Genomic DNA, 20,535 nt, shown 5'->3' on the forward strand with positions numbered 1-20,535 from the left:
GTACTTTGCAAAATGGGGTGACTTGTGGGGGGGTTCCACTGTATTGGTGCTTGGGGGGTCTTGCTAATGCGACATAGCACCCACCAAAATTCCACCAGAATCTGAGCTGCAAAATCCAAAAAACACTCCTTCCCTTCTGAGTCCTGCCATGCACCCAACTGGTATTTTTTGGTCACATGTGAGGCATTGCCGTACTCGGGAGAAATTGGGGCACAGACTTTGGGGTGCTTTGTCTCCTTCATTCCTTGTGAAAATGAAAAATCTTGAGCCAGAAGTGCATGTTTGTGTAAAAAAATGTAATTTTTCATTTTCACAGCCCAGTTGTACCAAAATTGGTGAAACCCCTGGGGGTTTGAAATGTACACTATACCCCTAGATGAATTCCCTGAGGGGTGTACTTTGCTAAATGGGGTGACTTGTGGGGGGGTTCCACTGTATTGGTGCAACATAGCACCCACCATTCATTCCACCAAAATCTGTGCTGCAAAATCCAAAAAACACTCCTTCCCTTCTGAGTCCTGCCATGCACCCAACTGGTATTTTTTGGTCACATGTGAGGCATTGCCGTACTCGGGAGAAATTGGGGCACAGATTTTGGGGTGCTTTTTCTTTTTCATACCTTGTGAAAATGAAAAATTTTGAGCCAGAACTGCATGTTTGTGTAAAAAAATGTAATTTTCCATTTTCACATCCCAGTTGTACCAAAATTGGTGAAACCCCTGGGGGTTTGAAATGTACACTCTACCCCTAGATGAATTCCCTGAGGGGTGTAGATTGCAAAATGGGGTGACTTGTGGGGGAGGTTCCTAACTTTTAGCACTTATGGTGCCTAGAAACCTACATGGTGCCTAAAAAAAAATCTCATAAAAAGGAGGCTCCAAAATCAAGTAGGTGCTCCTTCTATTATGAAGCCTGTGGTTTGGTCAAAGTGCACACTAGGGCCACATATAGGATATTTTTGAAAACAAAAGAATTGGGGGAATCAATTTTTAGTCACATTTCTCTAGTAAAATCTACTGTATTCGTTAGAAAAATGTATTAAAATTGAAACTCTGCAAAAAAAAAGAAATTTTGAAATTTCACCTACACTTTGTTTTAATTCCTGTGAAACACCTAAAGGGTTAACAAACTTCCAAAATGCTGTTTTGAATACTGTGAGGGGTGCAGTTTTTGAAATGGCATCATTTATGGGGGTGTCTCACATACAAGTCCCTCAAAGTCACATCAGAACTGAACTGATCCCTAAAAAAATCAGTGTTTGAAATTTTCTTGAAAATTTGAGAATTTGCTATTCATATTGTAAGCCTCCTAGTGTCCAAAAAAATTAAAAGGAAGTTGAAATAATGATGGAAACATAAAGTAGACATATGGTCTATGTTAGTTATTAACTATTTTGAGTGGTATGATTATTTGTCTCACAAGCAGAAAATTTAACATTTTGCAAATTGCTAAATTTTCCATTTTTTCACGATATTTTGGTATTTTTCACAAAAAAACACAGACTGTATCGACCCAAATTTACCACTAACTTGAAGTACAATGTGTCACGAGAAAACAATCTCAAAATCACTGGGATAAGTAAAAGCAAAAAAAAGTTATCCCCACTTAAGTGAGACATGTCAGATTTGAAAAAAAGGGCTCTGTCATGAAGGCACAAACTGGCTCTGTCATGAAGGGGTTAAATTATAAAAATCAAACAAATTAGAATATAGTATTTTCTGTATTAGAAACCCTAGCAAGCTACCAACTTGTCACAATCTCAAAACAATTATAATCTTTTCCATTTTACTCAAAATTAACCAATTTTGCTTATTTTTTTTGGTTATTGCCCTCATGGTTATTCTAAGGAGTGTTTTTAATTATTATTATTATTATTATTATTATTATTATTATTATTATTATTATATATTTATTTTGGTGATCAAAACACATTTTCTAGCTGTTAACGTCAATTAAATTTTTTTTTTTAATCAACAAATATTTCTTTATAAATTGATGCTATGACTATTGAATTTAGCCTCTTAGATAACCCTGATATTTCTTTATTCTGCATTGTTTGTATTTAGTAGATTTGAACCCTCCTTTATCAGTTGTTTCACTGAACTTCTTACTTAGAACCTTCATTAAGAATTTTCCTTTGATGAATTGTTTCTCAATCTCCTATTTACATTTTTTCTGCACAATATTCCATTGAAAATACATAAATGAGAATATAACCCTTTATGGTCGTATTTCTCATTTGACAAGATGATTCGCTAGTTGATAGAATTTAGTATTTGCTGCTTATGGAAAAAAATGTTCATTGAAGCAGCGACTCATTTAGTGAATAAACATACTACTACTACTACTACTTAACATGCTAATTTAAACTTTGTATTTCCCCCATCTGTAAAAATGGTAAACTCTTACATTATATAAACAATATCTTACTGAATAATAAATATCTATGTACTGTATGTTGTAAAGTGCAATTACAAATGTTAACAGGAGGGTTGGGTTGGGTTACGGTATTAATGATACCCCTTTCACATCGCACTTTTAAAACGGTATATTGCCGTTTTTTCCCCATTTTAAAACGTTTAAGGCTGCAATGTGAAAGTGCCAGAGTTGATTTACCGGTTAAAGTTAACCGGTATTTCAACACGGTTAAAAAGCAGAGTCCTACACGTCTTAAAGCCGTTTTTTTGGCAGTTTGAACAGCTCTATTTCAATGGCTTGAAACGTGTCCCTTGGGGGTTAAACGGGTTGAATGTTTGAATGGTATTAAATGATTTTTAAAACGGTTTTCACCTGCAATGCGAAAGGTTTCAAGGCTCAGACCCGTTTTAAAGTCCCATTTAAGAATACCGTGTCATTACCCATTTCTGCAATGTGAAAGCAGTCTAAGTTGCCTGTAATGTTATGCAGTTGATTGAAGCATTATGAGATTGACAACTGAAGAGCAGACACTGTGAACTGCCCTTTAAGTTCCAGCCAAGTGTTAATGTTGTTGATGGCCAGTAGACAGTGCTCCTTCTGCCACCGCGCCATCTCCTGCCTGTGTAGATGGTTTCCAATTGACTTCCTATATGTCTTACAAAATACAAATCGCATCGCTTTGCTAGTGGCAAAATCACATAGCACCATTGTAAAGTGCAAAACGCATAGCACACTACAATCGCAACTCTCTACAATTGTATGACCTTGATGTCCCCCTGTGTACATACCTAATGATATGTGGAGCCAATGCAGACAGCTCTCCCAGGGCTTCACAAACAATAAACAGGAGCCAGGAGACTCAATCAGAGGATTAACGTTTCAATCTAATTGTAGACTTCCATCACAATCGACTCATTCTGCTGAAAATCTATAATTAGATTAAAATGTTAATCCTCGGATTGAGTCTCCCGGCTCCTGTTTATTGTTTGTGAAGCTCTGTGAGTGCCGCCCGCAAAAGTCTTCAAATTGGCCTAATTTCCATAGGACCATAGAAATGTGCGTAGCATGGTAAAACGTCTGCGCCTCCAGTGTTAACAAACAAAAACAGTTTGTGAAAATCCTTAAAGTTCCTTATATATGCGTACCGATAATATTGTGAAATCTCTCACGTAGAAATATCTTTCACTCCAATATTGGAGTGAAAGATAGAGTAAAGGAGAATATTGGAATGAAAGATATTTCTAACATGAGAGACTTCACAATATTATCAGTACGTATATATAAGGAACTTTAAGGATTTTCACAAACTGTTTTTGTTTGTCAACACTGGAGGCGCAGACGTTTTACCATTCTACATATATATATATATATATATATATATATATATATATATATATATATACATATATATGCAAGCAGGAGAGCCGGCATTCGAGCAGAAGGTGTGCAAAGTCTTAGGTGCTCTTCTGTCTCGCAGGGGAGAAGTATAGCCAAAATAGCAAGAAGTCACTCTAAGTATTTTTAACAACTGCACGGCGGCAGTCTAAGCAATAAACGAGAAGACACTGGTACAGTAAAAAATCAACATTTCGGGCGGGTAGCCCTTTATCAAGACGATAAAGGGCTACCCGCCCAAAATGTTGATTTTTCACTGTACCAGTGTCTTCTCGTTTATTGCTTAGACTGCCGCCGTGCAGTTGTAAAAATACTTAGAGTGATTTCTTGCTATTTTGGCTATATACATATATATATACACCTACGTGCAGATATCAGGAATCTGTTCTCAGAGACATCTCTACGTCTCCAGCTGTATTGTGCACATCATTCGTTTTAATTGTTTGTTACGCAGCGTACTTTCAGCAACTACTGGCACCAGCAAGGGATGTTTTGTGAAGGTGTTCGGCACTGTTCCAGTTCCTTGACAATTCCTTCTCTCTTGAGACATAATATCAGTTAGGTCCTTTATAACAATAAAAAAGACAGTTTACTGGAAAGGGATGCAGGGGAACAAACTCTGCTGGGAAATAGCAAGTGCCAGGCGGGTGGGCAGAAGAAGACGCGAACGGAACATTGTTAGGGCATGAGATCACACTGACGACAGCAGGGCGAAAGCGGTACAAGTGCAAAACCTGATTTTGACTTGGCATACCTACCTAGGAACAGGAGGAGGGGGCAGGACCTGAGGGGGTGATTTTGGGAAGGTGAATATGGCGATATGTTGAAAAGACATTTGGCACTCATATTTTTCATTTTTTAGACTTTCCTGTAAACTCACTTTTCTATAATTATTCTGAGTTTTTATTATATGTTACAGTTATATGAATTCAAATAGAATGTAGCTGTAATGCGCATTAACACATTCTGTGCAGGAGGAGAAAACAAAGGGATTAAGCAGATGTCCTTTCTAGATGATCTAGAACTTTAATTGTGGATATTTCTATAGGAATGATTGAAAGAGTGCCAAGATTTCTCTGAAAACTATTCCGAAACAAAAAAAAACAATTGAAGTGAAAACTTCCAAGATTTCCAAATCACACTCTCTGGATCATTGTGGGATGACATTTCTTGTACAGACGGAACTGCACAACACTTTATAAATAACAAGGCACAATCGAATATTTATGTTCCACAGGCAGAATATCGATGTAGGACACAATTCATGATTTAATATTCCAAAAACACGTATGTGAAAAATAGTGCAGGCAATAAGAAAGTTCTGTGCCAAGAATATGAACACCAGCACTTGAGTTATCATCATTATAAATCAGCTTAAACTATTTTGTATTGAAAAACTTATGTTATGGGGTTAAAACCTGTTAAACTAATTTTATTTAAATAATAAGCTGTCAGACATTATGTTAAGTTACTTACAATCATGGTTATTTCTAGAACAATACAGCCTGAATCAGAGGTGAATGCAAGTCACGAGCAAGTTGTTTGCAAGTGGGCAGTACGGATGGTGTAATGGTTAGTATTACTGCCTCACAGCGCTGAGGTCATGGGTTCTATTCCCACCATGTGTAATATATGCGGGGCAGTACGGATGGTGTAATGGTTAGCAATACTGCCTCACAGCGCTGAGGTCATGGGTTCTATCCCCACCATGTGTTATATATACGGGGCAGTACGGATGGTGTAGTGGTTAGCAATACTGCCTCACAGCGCTGAGGTCATGGGTTCTATCCCCACCATGTGTTATAAATATACGGGGCAGTACGGATGGTGGTTAGCATTACTGCCTCACAGCGCTGAGGTCATGGGTTCTATCCCCACCATGTGTTATATATACGGGGCAGTATGGATGGTGTAGTGGTTAGCATTACTGCCTCACAGCGCTGAGGTCATGGGTTCTATTCCCACCATGTGTTATATATAAGGGGCAGCACGGATGGTGTAATAGTTATCATTACTGCCTCACAGCGCTGAGGTCATGGGTTCTATCCCCACCATGTGTTATATATACGGGGCAGTACGGAGGGTGTAATGGTTATCATTACTGCCTCACAGCGCTGAGGTCATGGGTTCAATTCCCACCATGTGTTATATATACGGGGCAGTACGGACGGTGTAATGTTTAGCATTACTGCCTGACAGCACTGAGGTCATGGGTTCTATCCCCACCATTTGTTATATATACGGGGCAGTACGGATGGTGTAATGGTTAGTATTACTGCCTCACAGTGCTGAGGTCATGGGTTCTATCCCCACCATGGCTCTAACTGTGCCATGAATTTATGTCATATGTACAGGGGGCACCGTAATGTAACATAACATAGTAACATAGTAATAAAGGCTGAAAAAAGACGTTAGTCTATCGAGTTCAACCTATTTGACTTGTAACTACTGACTTGAGTAAGTCATATCTATAGGATTCCCTTAGTGACCAATAATGCATCCAGTTCTGATGTAAATTCATTAACAGTAGTTGCTGTAACCACCCCCACCGGCAATGAGTTCCAGAATGTTACTGCTCTAATGGTGAAGAATCCTCTTCTTAATTCAGTACGGAATTTCTTTTCCTCGAGCCTCAGTACATGCCCGCGTGTCCTAAGTATAGGCCTGTTAGTGACCAATCATCTCCCAGTTCCATATGATTCCCAATCCTGTATCTGAACATACTAATCATATCACCTCTCAACCTCCGTTTCTCCAGTGATAACATATACAGTACAGCCTGGTTAGCCTATCCTTGTATCCTAGTGATTCCAGACCTATTTCTAGCTTAGTAGCCCTTCTCTGTACCAGTTCCAATTCATTTATGTCCTTTTTAAGGTGCGGTGCCCAGAACTGAACACAGTATTCCAAGTGTGGTGGTCTCATATGAATGTGGCATTATATGAATTGGGGAAACTGTATGTCATAATGTATATTGGGTATGCTGTATGGCAGAATGTGTACAGGCAGCCCTACAATGTGACATCATATAATCTAGGGAACTACAATGGTTCACCAAACAAACCAGGGCACTACTATAGTGAATAATATTAACTAGAGCACTATTATTGTTCTGAAAATGAAATAGGGCACTAATATTGCCACACATTAACATCTCAGTGCTTCTCCTGTAATTTTGGTTAAAATAATACAAAGAATATATACCTACAGATAGCGCGGGTCTCGCTCTTGCAGGGGATGGCGGAAGATTCGCCATCCGCCATCCCCCGCCAGCCGCCGTAAGGGGACGTACGCGAACGAGATGCACGCTCGTCGCCTTACAACGGGCTCTCCCCGGGTCCCCCCCACCTCGCCGATGGTCGCCCCGTGTCCGCGCCGCCTCGCTGCACCCCCCCTAACCCTGTCCGTCTCCCTGAAGTGGAGACGGACAGGGTTCCCATCCCCCCGCCAACGGGAAACTGAGACGCGTGTGCGTGTGAGACGCACGCGCGTCTCAGTCAGATGGGGCGCCTCTCCGCCAGATTCTGGCGCATCGCCAGCAAAAATGAGAGTATGACACATATTCCCTTTTATTGAGGGTATCCCAACTTCCCAAGGGACCCCGACCAGGGTTGAGCAGTCACAGGGTTACTGCTATAACCTTGGGACCTTACCTAATTGATGTCCTCTGGCTGTGGCATCACCCTGCTGACTATTGAAGCCAGGTGCTGGTTTCAAAAACACTGGGGACCCCTACTTCTTTTGTCCTCCATCTTTTTGGAACCAGGACTGGACCAAGAGCCCGTTGCTGGTTTTTTAAATACAGGGGGACCACACAAATTTTTTCCCCAGTATTTCAGAAACCAGGACTTGCTCAAAGAGACCATGTTTGGTTGTGTTCGGGAGGGGGGACCCCCATGCCGTATTTTTTATTTTATTTTAACCCTTGTGGAAGCATTGAGGTATTTCTGCAAATACGAATGGAAAAGGTGCAGTATTTTCCATTCACGTGGCCGAAATCGCTCATACGAATGGTTGTATATCTGAAGATCACCTACAACCAGTTCTATCAATGGTCTTTTCATTTGTACGGTTGAACTTGGCCGAGCTTGCTGCTCAGAAAAACGTCAACTCGGCTGACCACCGCGTCTTGTCCGTGAATGAAATTGAATGGACAGCAATGGGTAAATTTCCCTATTAGTGTCTCAACAATTGTTAGAATAGGACTTATATTATACTTACGTGTAGCCGTGGCACAGAGACTCAATGCATATGAGGACCCTCACATTGTCACGTGGACGCAGCTGCCCCTTACTCTTCATCTCACTGTGATCTACAAACAACAGTGAACAATGTAAGTGATAAATACAATTGTTTATGCTCACAATAGAGAACAAAGCAAGAATTACACAGGAAACAACCAACATTGGCTGCGTGCTTTCAGAATCTTTAAAACGTCATTGGGATAAAAATCTTCCAAAGTTCTAAGAAGTGAACGTGGTTGTTATGTAGTAACAAGGCTGTTATGTAGCTAAACATACCTTAAAGGCAAAGGGTGGGATGTTCTATCATCCGCCACCCGTTTTGCCCCCCCCCCCCCTCCGCCGGGCTTTGCAATGTTACTAATCTCATTGTCCCTTGCGATGCGGCTCCGGTGTTGGACTTCCGGGAGTGCAGAGTGACGCACCACTTGCGGGGCAAGCTGGGAGTGTATTCCTCACACAGCGCCGCGGTAAGAAGCCCATAGGCTTCTACAGCAATACCCTCCGCAGCTCTGACCCTGCGGAGGGAGGTTAGAGAATAAGGAAATGCGGTAAAAACACCAATAATGGGTTTTTATCGCATTTTCCCGTTAGTGCATCCTGCCCCTAGCATGCCTGGCAACAATCATCAATAATTTTTTTCTATAAAGTTGCATATATAAGGGGAATGCAAGAAATTAAATCTGACTGCTATTTTATTGGGCAGGGAGAAATAATTTTACGACAAATTGGTAGCTGCCTTGCTGGTGTTTTATTTTACCGTCTTCCGGTTCAACACAACAAGTTCATAAAAGAATCGTTTCAACGGGATGGAATTTTTTCTTTTATTGTCCTTGCTGACTATGTAACTATGTAGCTGGAAAATTCATTATCCATTATTCAGCTGTGTATTAATAAAAATGTTTTTCTTCAGTTACTTCACTGTAGACTTCAAGTTTAATATATTAATTTCTAAAATTGTATTATATCAACATTTTATGAATAGTTACTTAATTAATTATTAACAAACAATAAGATTAAAAAAAAGTATTTTACGAAAAAAAACTGAAACAGGTGGGTCGTGGGTGACTATGTTTTGGTTGTGAGCATCAAAAGATACAATCGCTGCCAATCTCACCATATACGTGCAAAATGCTTAGCTTACCCACCTATATGAATATGGGCAGAAAACTGGTAGATCCCAGGAATAGTAGCCGTGAATCGGCCGGTTGTCAGATTCATCCCTGAACCCCGGAGAAAGGAGCCTTTAGCCGTTGGCTGAAATTAAAGCAGAACATCACATACTGTAGTTTAGTCTTGCAAATAGGGAGAAACCTCTGGCGAGATTTAATGTGATTCGATTTGATTGCATTTTCCGAAATCGTTTTAAAATTGCATTTTTGCCGCAAATTTGCATATTTAATTAGATGCAAATTTGCGGCAAAAAAGAGGGATGTGATGCAAATTTTTGTCATGAAAATGTGCGAATTTGAGGACATGTGCGTATTTCTGAAACCAGCCCCGGACTCTTGGACTACAAGTGCAAGGGGGCCCATTAATGCCCAGCATGCTGGGACTTGTGGTTCAACAAGTCCCAGCATGTGGGGGAGGACTGCTGGGACTTGTAGTTCACCTGTAAAAGCAATTGTTTTTATTTACACTTTAATGCCTATCAGCCCGGCGTCCACCGTCCATGGACACTGAGGACAGCCCTGGACGGGTTGACCTGCCAAGGTGAGCATGATGCGGCCCGGGGGGCCTTATGTAAAAAGTGTCCCCGGCTGTGGCATGACACCACGGATGGTTGGAGCCCGATGCTGGTTCCAAATTACGGCGGACCCCCAGTTTTTTGTCCCCCGTATTTTTGGAACCAGGACGTACATCGTATGCAGTCCATCTGCATGTGACGTAAGGTATACGATCCCATACCCCCCCCCCCAGGAGGGGGGCAGAGTCAGAAGTTTGACAGGTAGCAGGTCCGACCTCCGACCCTCGCAGCAGATTGGATGTCATACATGTGCGATTTGAGAAGATTTCACCCAATTCCTTGGCCCGATTCATCGGAATCGGGTAAAATTGAGCCAAAATCGCATCGTGTATGTGGCCCTTTACAATAACCACAACTGCATACACTATATTATCGGAGATTGTGCCTATTACTCATATATTGACGTGTGACCGATATTCCTGAGAATCTTCTTCTTAGCTGCCTCAGCTCAATATACACTTAACAAATGGTCAGTCAGGGGCCCCACACATGAAGGTGGGGGGAGGGGGGTGTCAAACACTGCTGCATCACCAGCAAGGGGATAACTGTGGAATATGGGCAGTGAAATGGGGTTTAGCACATTTATTGTGCTGATACTATTCACACATTATACTTTTTAATAACATCACCAGCATATCATATTCACAATTGTATTGCTAGGGGCCACCACCAAGTTAGCTGTCCTGGGGCCCCCACTAAATGTAACCCAGCCCTGCACTCACTGAGCTAAGATCACCTGATGGGTCAAAACAGACAATTAATTAGTTTCGCTTTGCTCTAATACAACACAAAAATCCTAATGTTACTCATCTCCAGTTAGGGAACTCAGGGGCAGATTTATTAAGCTCGGTGAAGTGATAAAGGGTCTGGTTTTTATCACCAGCCAATCAGCTCCTACCTGTCATTTTTCAAACCAAGCCTGTAACTTCACAGATAGGAGCTGATTGGCTGGTGATAAAAACCAGACACTTTATCACTTCACCGAGCTTAATAAATCTACCCTTCAGTATCAAGAGTCTACCTGGCCAAGAACAACAGAATCATGTGACCACCATTTTGAACAGCACTGACAAGCTGAGAGGCCCATGACTTGGCACTTGGTTTGGTTGTGTTTATTTCAATATAGTTATAAGCGTGTATGAAGAAGCAAAACTCCCTTCGCTTCCTTTCTGTACATCGCTTACCAGCTGAAAGTTCTGAAGCTCCGTCAATGTCCTTTTATCCACAATTACCGACCCTTTAAGACGGCAATGAAAAGCTTCATCTATCCGCCTGTACGGATAGAGGTCCTTGATGGGGAGCACTAACGGCGGAGGCTCGCTGGTGTAATCAGAGGCATCTCCAGACACCAAACGCCGTTCTGTGGCCTCTAGGGAACAAGGAGATGGAAATTTGAGTAAAATGAAAGTATACTGACAGTGAAAATAAATGTTATGCTGATTTTTCTGCTTATCGCAGCATTCTCATTCTCAGTAACCAAAATGTATTGTTTGGCCTCTGTGCAGTGAAGAAGTGATGGAGAAGAGTGGTGGGAGTATTTAGGGCACAGGTTCTCAAAGTCGGTCCTTGGGACCCCACACGGTGCATGTTTTGCAGTTCTCCTCACCGAATCACAAGTGACATAATTAGCTTCACCTGTGGATCTTTCAAATGTGTCAGTCAGTAATGAGTGCACCTGTCTGGTGACCTGGAAAATGTGAACTGTGTGGGGTCCTGAGGATCGACTTTGAGAACCACTGATTTAGCGTAACCAGTGTTCACATGGAAATAGTATTGGCATCATACACTACTAACCAAAACTGTCAGTGATGTAAGTATGGCCATCATAATAACCCTTTAAGTGCCAACATCTCTGTGCGAGATATTCAAAATATCCATTAAAAATGCCAGTGTCGCTCACATTTGTTATATAAATTCAACTACAAAATTTAGTGTAAAAAAATAATATTTCCTATATGAAGTAAACATTACCGCTCATTCTAATGGCATATACATATGGAGCCGGCCTTGTTCTTGCAGGGGCTGGTGAAACTATCGCCATCCCCCGCCAGGGGGCGCACGCGACGCTTGTGCGCCCCGTGGCAACGGAGCTCCCCGCCGCCATCCGCCACTGACAGAGCCGGTCCCCACCACCGCCCAAACCCCCCCCCCCCACCCCTGCTCCCTGAAGTAGAGACGGGCAGGGACCCACTGCCCAGCTGCCGAGAGACTGGGACGCGCGTGCCCCTCTCTGCCGGCACTTGCCAGAGGGGACGTTCTGGCGGGTGCCGGGCAACAACGAGAGGGGCTCCATCTGTGAATGTTGCTTGGCAATTTTCACATTTATTTTGACAAATTCACTTATCACTCAAAGGGTAAATGTGCACTGGCCACACCACATGTACAGTGACTACTCTGCTGATCATTGGGAGAGTCCTTATGGGCATTGCCCCAGTTGGAATAACACTTTAGAGGGGGATGAAGACAATCTTATGTTATACATTCTATAAAATGACAGCCAAAATCGTCTGTTGTGGAAGGTTTAATAAAACTCCCCTTAAGTGACTGAAGGTGGCAGCCCTGATAGGACTAGCTGACCGGTAGCCCCCATCTCTGTGATGTTCAGGGCCGCTGAGAGGTATGTCGGGCCGTGGTAAATAGTACCTGCTCCCCCCCCTCTCGGCGGCCCTGGTGATATTATCCATGGTACAGTATGAATGAATTTCCACAACACATACGCGATGCTGAAGTGATGCCAATAATTCCAATATCCTTAATTTACCTTTCAGCATCTGCCTGAACTCTTGCAGCAAAACTTCATATGTAACCTCAGCTCCAGGCATTCCTGGTGGTCCAGGAGGGCCCTGCGGTCCAGGTGGGCCCGGTGGCCCAGAAAGTTTCTGAAGATAAAACATGAAAAGGTCACAATGAGTCATGTAGACAGTTTCTCAGATTCAGTGGGGTAAATTTACTAAGTTGGGGCGTTGCCCGTAGCAACCAACTATATTCCACTGCTTACTTATTTAGCACCTTCTAGAAGATACCAGATGCTGTAAAATATAATTGGTTGCTACGAGCAACATCCCATCTTCAGTAGAACTCCCATATAAGTGAATGTATCACGGTGTTTCAGGATAACTGGTACCAGTAACTATGGCATGGTAAAGTAAAGCTTATATAAAGGCCAATTACTATAGCGCTATAGTATAGAACTATATAGAACTATTATAAAATGTGCATAAGTAAAATCAAAATGTAACATTTATTCCCATAAATTGATCATTTAAAAAAATTGGTAACAATGAAGACAAACAAAATAAACTTGAATAAATTACGTAGTACGCACAATGGGTCTGACTCTGGTTCACTTGCAAAAGCAAATTATCTCTCTAATGGACCAAACCATTCTAGTTGACTCGGACGGATGCATATTTCGGACGGCCACCGAGTGTTCGTAGCCCCGCCTACCGCACGGATCGCTCACACCGTCCGAATGCGATAAGACGCCGAGCGAACGGATCGCAAGTGGATGTTTCATGTGAACACCTCCTCCATCTGTGGGAACCTCCCTCATCCTCCGATGGTCACCGACCATCGAATGATGGACCGAACGGTCAGACAGCTCCGAGTGCTTCAGACCACTCGGACATTTTTCCGTGTGAAAGCAGGGATATGGGCGGGCAGCTGGCATCCGGCTATGTCAGCTGTCCGCCCCCCACACGTGCGTCACGGCCGGATTACCATACGTACACCCAGTGTTTTCATGAGAACGCCCATGAAACGCGGGGCGTATGCATATGTTAATGAGACCAAACAGCCCTTCTCGCCCCTCTCCACCCTCTGCTCGGATGGTTCCATACGACTATTTTCTGCCTGGAATTCACACCGTGTTCGGACGTGCAAGGCTTTCGCACATGCGCAGATACGCCTCCGCATATGCGCAAACACCAACCATCGGCCGTCCGTCTGCATTCGGAGCCATCCGACTCAATCAGAATAAGGGCCCATGTGCAGTGCAGGTGGGGCAGATGTAACATCTGAGTTAGAGAGAGTTAGATTTGGGTGAGTTGTTTTGTTTCTGTGCAGAGTAAATACTGTCTGTTTGATTTTTACACTGCAATATAGAAATCTGTTTGAAGTACAAACCCCACCCAAAACTAACTCTCTCTGCACATGTTACATCTGCCCCACCTGCAGTGCACATGGTTTTGTCCATTAGAGAGAGAATTTTCTTTTGCAAGTGATCCAGAATCAGGCCGAATATGTGATATCCCATCAGCATAAGTTAGTATTGGAGTGAAGGGTGAGTTGTCACAAAATGTTCTACCAAATGGGTCAAATTAATAATATGCAGACTGATCAATGCCCAATCTTACTGAGGAATAACTTGTGGACAGTCTATAATATTAATAAATATAATACAATCCAAAGAAATGTCCAAAGAAATGTTCCTTGTGAGTATAATATTGTAGTACAGATTATACCAATTACTGTAGGATTGCCATTTGGATTCCCTTAGCAACCACAAGATACTTACAGAGTTAGGTTTGGGTTTACATCTCTTTTTAATGCACGCCCCAACATCAATTCGATCTCTGAAAATAACCCATGTAGAGGCAGGATCTGGTTTTTCAGGTCCTGGAGACTCATGGATCTGTATTGGAAAAGTAATTAAAAAAAAACACAAAAAAAACCCAATTACAGGAAATCATTTTCAACAACATGTTACAGTAATCACTTCAGTGCAAATATCACATCATATATAGAAATGTACCACTTTCTCTTCAGTAAGGGGGGTATCCTATTAACCTAGGATTGCCTACATTTAAAGTCCTCTCTCGGGGAGAAGCCTGGAGAGAAGACTTCGGCCAGGGCTGCCAATAGGGGGGTGCTCTGGGTACAGCCCTGGACTCTAGAAGGGCCCTGACAGCTCATTTTTCCCACCACAACCCCCCCAAGTGCCTCCGCTGGCTGCGCTCAGTACGCTGAACAAAGCACTGAAAGCAGGCCCCGGAGCGCAAGCTTATTTAATCCAGGATGCCGGCAGCCAATTAAGATGCCGGTACGCGAGCTATGATTGGCTCACTAGCCAGTGCTGCATTTTAATTGGCCGCCGGCATCCTGAGTCGAAGAAGCCTGCACTCTGGGACCTCTGGGTTGCAGCTCAGCGGAAGAGGAGATGGGGGAGCAGGAGCTGGGTTACGGTAAGTCAAGTAAGGAGGGGGGGCCCAGAGTGGAAATTAGTCCCCAGACTCAAAATTCCTGATGGCAGCCCTGCTATCGGCAGCACTTCAGGGGCGGGACCTGATGTAGATGTCACCCCCGAGAAATTTACGCAGCCGCGTGGAAGATGCGAGGTGGGACACCGGTATCCGGGAGAGTTGCCCACCTTTCCAGTGGGTCGGTAGGGGGACACGATTTTCGGGAGGGTATGCAACCCTGCTAAAACTTCAGTAAAGAAAAACGGTAGTTTTTTTGCTTTTTTCTCATTGGATCACCTGATAAAAAGACTCGCTTTGGAAACCTGTGTGTTTTTGCAATGCTGCACCCCTGTTTTTGCTAAAACGGGGGCTTCTTTTTGGGGAATATGCTTCACCTGTCTGAGGCAGGTAAAACAAATCCCTGATAAGCCGTAGATCCTGACAACCTATCGGGGCTAATTAAATATCCCCAAGTAAAACTATCCCCTGTGTTCATCGAACGCAGGTAATAGGATATCGCCCTAATAAACATGAACGTCTTGTAACATAAAGGAGCAGAGTTTATTGCGGTAGCATATGATGGCACACAATGTTTTCATTTTTTTTGTAGTTAACTTGAACAGGGATGGACTGGGGTACTGGGATCCTGGCTTTGTTTAAGGAATCCCACCTGTGGTAAAGGTGTCAGAAAATGCCACGTTTAATTCCAAGGCCATTTATTAGATTTTCAATGCTTTTGGATCATATGTTAGCAGGTAGCAAGCTCCTGAACATAAGATTTTAGTGAGTCCTTACTGTAGAACCTTCTTTTTTAAATTACTATGCCTTGACTTCCAGCTGGTGTTGCGACAAAATGTTCTGTCTGTGGCTCAATTACTATTAATGAATAAAATTCTATTTCAATAAAGGTGGGTGATTTAAGACAATTAATAATATATTTGATTTCAATTACTGTATCACGTCTCTGTTATTTATACCATTTAGCAGGAACAATTCTATTGTATTTGCACTTTATAATTAGCACCAATGATTAGCACTCTAAATACCATAAAACTGCTCAGCTCAGTCTCATCGCATAATTACAATTTTAGATAACAAACAAATAAAACACTTAAGGAGTTTACCTTAATACTTTCTACTATTCCTTGCACACAGAAAATCTCTCATTTGTGGCATTCACAACGACCTGCATGCATGGAGAAGAATACTATCTCTGGTTGTGTAAAGATGAATATTCTACCCCGAATTCTCTATATGTTTCAGACTATCCCTGCTTCTGGTACCATGTAGTATTTCAACCAACCAATGGAAAGTTAGTAGTGGTAGGGGCCCAATAGGAGGGGATGTGTGGCCAGCCACCCCAAAGGTTTGGCCAACCATTAGAGAGGATGTGTAAAGAACAGGCCCCATTATAAAGGAGAGGACAGGGGTGTGTCACAACCTCACACTTTGATTGGCAGGATGGCTTGGTGTAGTTTCCATAGAAGCAAATCATGAACCCAAATCAAACCTCCCAACTGTCTCAGCTTTCGCAGGATGGCTCCGTTATGGAGGCATCTGGGTCAGTGACGTCTGGTGTGGCTAATGGCCCCTCTATGGTGCACATACCTGAAGAGGGTTTCTGGTCCCTCTGGTGGGTGCCCAGCATTCCAGCAAATGCTGGGTTGCCCCTGAGACTCACAGTCACTAAGGAGGAGCTGGCATTTTTGTGTCACCCTCTGGAAAGGTGACACACAGGTGTGGATTGCACTTCCCTAGTGATGCCTCTGCTGATATGTAACACTAATAAACATATTTCACATATTCCTAATCACTGCAATATCCTCCAAGGTTAAATTTTTCCCCACCTCCCCTCTTGTACAAAATTTGGTTAATTTCCTGCATGGAGCGAATCACTTGTCTTCTCCAAGGCAAGGTGAAGGATGAATACAACCTTATTTGGGAAGCCTAGTTTACATTTAATTCTCCCATTCCTCCTCCTTCTCCATAACAACTCCTTATTCTCCACAAACCGGATCCCTCACAAGGTGTAAAGACTCCCGTTATCTAATTATCCATTGATATTTCCTGATTGTCCATTGGTTATTTATTTCCTTGTTATAGATTTCCCCTTGTCAGGATGTCTCTTCTCTTCCTATACCTCATTCCATTGCCTTCATCCCTATTGCTGATGCATTGTTCTTTTTATCTGCTACCATGTTGATGTAACATGTTGAACAATTTCAATTCTGTATTCAATTGTGTCATTTCCAAATAAAAAAAATTGTTAAAAAGTTACCGTAATGTACAACTACCAATCAAGTCATTATCAATGTGTTCAGTTCAAGTAGAAAAAAATGCAAATTTCAGCAAAAAAATATATTTCTATTAAAAGAACTGTAAAATGCCGGCACCGTAGAGTCAACTCAAAATACTATTTATTTTAGCTACAATTTTTGTCCTCCTGCATGCTTTAATTAGTGGGCTCTGATTCCACCTAACCTCAGCACGGAAAACAACAGGTACCTGTCTGCGATGCCTTTTCTGTATCCTGTAACACTTCAAGCCCGCCAAGGAGCAAAGCTTATGTCTGAGAAGGAATGAGGTGTCCATGGCAGCTATAAATGTAATAAGTGCTGGACTCCTAATAAGCGGTAATGAAAACATCCAAAGAGAGGAAATACTTGACAAGTGGTATGATGGGCAGTAATATATCCCAATTCTATAAAATCGGAAAAGTGAATTCCTATATAAACTCTATCCCTGAGCGCAAATTAGTAAACTGTCCTAAATCACTTATTTACAGGGCAGCCGAGAGGAATGCGGGGCGCCAGTAAAATTTTGGGGGTGTGGCCTAAGTGTGGGCACATCCTGCACTTAGGCCACGCCCCCAAAATGTTAGGTGAAAGAAAACTCTAAAAACTGTAATCTCAGCAGCAGCCCACACCTACAGCATGTGCTGTGCTGACAGCAGGCTCAGCATGACCTCTCACGCTGTCAGTGAGACACTCATGCTGAGCCTGCTGTCAGCACAGCAAATGCTGTAGAAGTGTGTGCTGCTGTTGCTACCCGGGAGGGATGGCGGGGGAAGGGAGGGGTCTGACCAGGGGCCCTACTGGACCCCTCCAGCAAGCCTGGGCCCATGTAATTAGTACCTGCCCCCCCCCCCCCCCTCTCGGTTGCCCTTCTTATTTATACTGTGCTTTATCCAGGTGCAGTTAGATTTGCTGCATCTTCTGTTTCCTTGGAAGTAATAGCGCTGTATAGTAATGCAGCAGGAGGCGTGTATTACAAGCAGATGCCTCGTGGTGCAGTAGGGTTCTGACCTGCTTGCTAGGACACAGCATCAGATCACTCACTTACCCATGGGGAGGTGCAAGTCACCCATCGCAGAGGCAAGGAAATCACAGTGCAACCACAGAGATCATTCTTCAATATCCCTAAATGGTGTAGACACACCTGCACGGAACACTGGAGTCTGTTGCCACCATCCCCCTGTTCCACGTGGCATCAGACTGTCAATTATTGACAGTCTGATGCCGGACTGTGTGCTAGGTTGCAGGACCTGCCATAATCAGTACTTTACCCATCCCGTCAAAACTGCTTCTGGATCTGAACAACCCCCATTGAGTATTGCGAGGATAGATTGAGGGGTAGGCGTGCTCTCTGTTTTGTACTTTTGTGCCCCATTCTTTCTCTTAACCCTTCCTTCCCTGCTTCCCTTAATGTAAAGCTTGTAGGGGTCTGGATAATGGAATTTATACGGAAGTTAATTAGTGACTAACGAGAATCTACATTAGAGCTGTCACAAATACATTGCATACGTATCTCAACACTCAATGAGAAAAAGGAAGAAAGCACTTTCACAAGTCATATCAAACACTGAGCAACGCGATGAATAAAACAATGAATTTTGGCCACGATAAATTAAAACACAAAAGTAAAAATGCAAAACAAATCAAGCCAGAAATCGTCACCCAACTCTGCCAAGCCATTTATACCAGACTTGTATTGTCATTGTATGGATAATGCAGGGGATGGCGATCACACCCGCGACAGAAAATAGCGGATTACACACATTTCCTTAGCAAGGACATAATGATATAATATCAAGTGCACATGAAAATTCTTGTCACTTGGTTGTAAAACAAGCCCTAGTTGGCGGGGAGTCTACCAACCTGGCAAGTCTTCTCTAAGTGGCACCTTCGGTAAAAAAAACAACACCTTTTTATGCCTCTAGGAACCAAGGTGCCAACTCTTTTAATTATGAAGAAATAACATTTACTGAAATCATACCATATAAGGGCAAAGCTTCTTGCGCCCACGGTGTCTTTCCCAATACCATTCACGCCCAACATTTTGGCATAGAGAGACATAAAGAAGATGTCTGGCATGCCGTAGAGCCACGTCCCTCATCTGTTGAGTGCAGTTTAATACAGAAGAGTTTGCATCTGATAACTGTTTATGTGTTAAATCCCAAACTATGTGTTTGGCCTTATTCCAACTCAAAGTCCCCCACATCGTTCTCTTCTATTACTATAGCATCTATCGGACACAGGAATAGAGCTCTGTCTATGGGCTGGGAGAGGTTAACGGGCTGAGCAGCAGCTAGTGCCTGCAGAAGTGTGCTTTCCCCATTAGTGAAATGAGGGTGTGGTATGTGCCAGCCACACTTCAAACAGGATGTAATAAAACACAGCAATGAGAATAATAGCCATTGGGCAAGACCGCTGTGCTTGTAAAAACGTCGATTTTATTTCTAATAATAAAAAAACTCAACAATGATTTGTTCTGGTGAAGCGAGCAAAAAAGCAAGGCCAAGATTCAGCTTGTGCAATATATGCAATAAACAGTCTTTGTCTTTGCAGCGACTTCTAGACGGGAATTCAATTCTATAAATTTTCATTTATATTTGGTACAAATAGTTAAAATAAATTGTATACCTACAATGGGGTTTGGGGCAGAGGAAAATGCTGTCAAAAGCACAACATAATTCTGATCATGCCCGGGGAAGAGGGAGAACGGATATGAGGGGATCCCGGATGATCTCTTGTCGATCGGGATTCTGACAGTCATTACACCGACGTCGGAATCCCCGCTGCTAAAACCCCGACAGTGGAGATCCCGACTGACAGGGGATATTCTCCCTCGTGGGGGTCCATGACCCCATAGAGGAAGAAAAGAATAGGTGGCAAGCGGCGAGATCCACCGAGCCTGTAGTGTGGTGAGCGCAGCACAGCCGCAAGGGGCTTCGTTGCGCTTGCACCGCTGTCTGAGTCCGAGCAGATGGGATTCCGATGTCAGACTAATGACTGTAGGAATTCCCACTGTTGGTGCGCTATCACCCCACCCGAATATCAGTGTATGTAGATTTGCATGAAACTGACACTTGCAGACACTTGATGATGCTGGTTGCCATTCCTAGATACTAATTGGCTGTTTGCAAATTCAGTTGTGAAGCGGATACAGGAAGTTGCTGGTGAATGTAATTATTATATTCTTTGTTTTAGATGCTCTGCCTGTACTTCTCTAAATGTTATGGAAACAAAGGGCCTTATTCAGATCTGATTCACAG

General features: G+C 42.8%; 1 protein-coding gene across 1 annotated transcript in view; it reads right to left on the bottom strand.

Moving 5' to 3' along the window:
• Nucleotides 1–20,535, bottom strand: part of C1QTNF12 (C1q and TNF related 12) — a 76,671-nt gene that overhangs the window by 20,260 nt on the left and 35,876 nt on the right. Inside the window, exons 2-6 of the mRNA XM_083162070.1 lie at nucleotides 14,318–14,434; nucleotides 12,563–12,680; nucleotides 10,986–11,170; nucleotides 9,203–9,311; nucleotides 8,035–8,125 (exon numbers count right to left, since the gene is read on the bottom strand). Coding sequence (XP_083018196.1) covers nucleotides 8,035–8,125; nucleotides 9,203–9,311; nucleotides 10,986–11,170; nucleotides 12,563–12,680; nucleotides 14,318–14,434 — 620 coding nt within the window. The remainder of the gene's footprint in view (nucleotides 1–8,034; nucleotides 8,126–9,202; nucleotides 9,312–10,985; nucleotides 11,171–12,562; nucleotides 12,681–14,317; nucleotides 14,435–20,535) is intronic.

This window comes from Crinia signifera, chromosome 19, assembly GCF_055691185.1.
Source record: "Crinia signifera chromosome 19, ASM5569118v1, whole genome shotgun sequence".
NCBI lineage: Eukaryota > Metazoa > Chordata > Amphibia > Anura > Myobatrachidae > Crinia > Crinia signifera.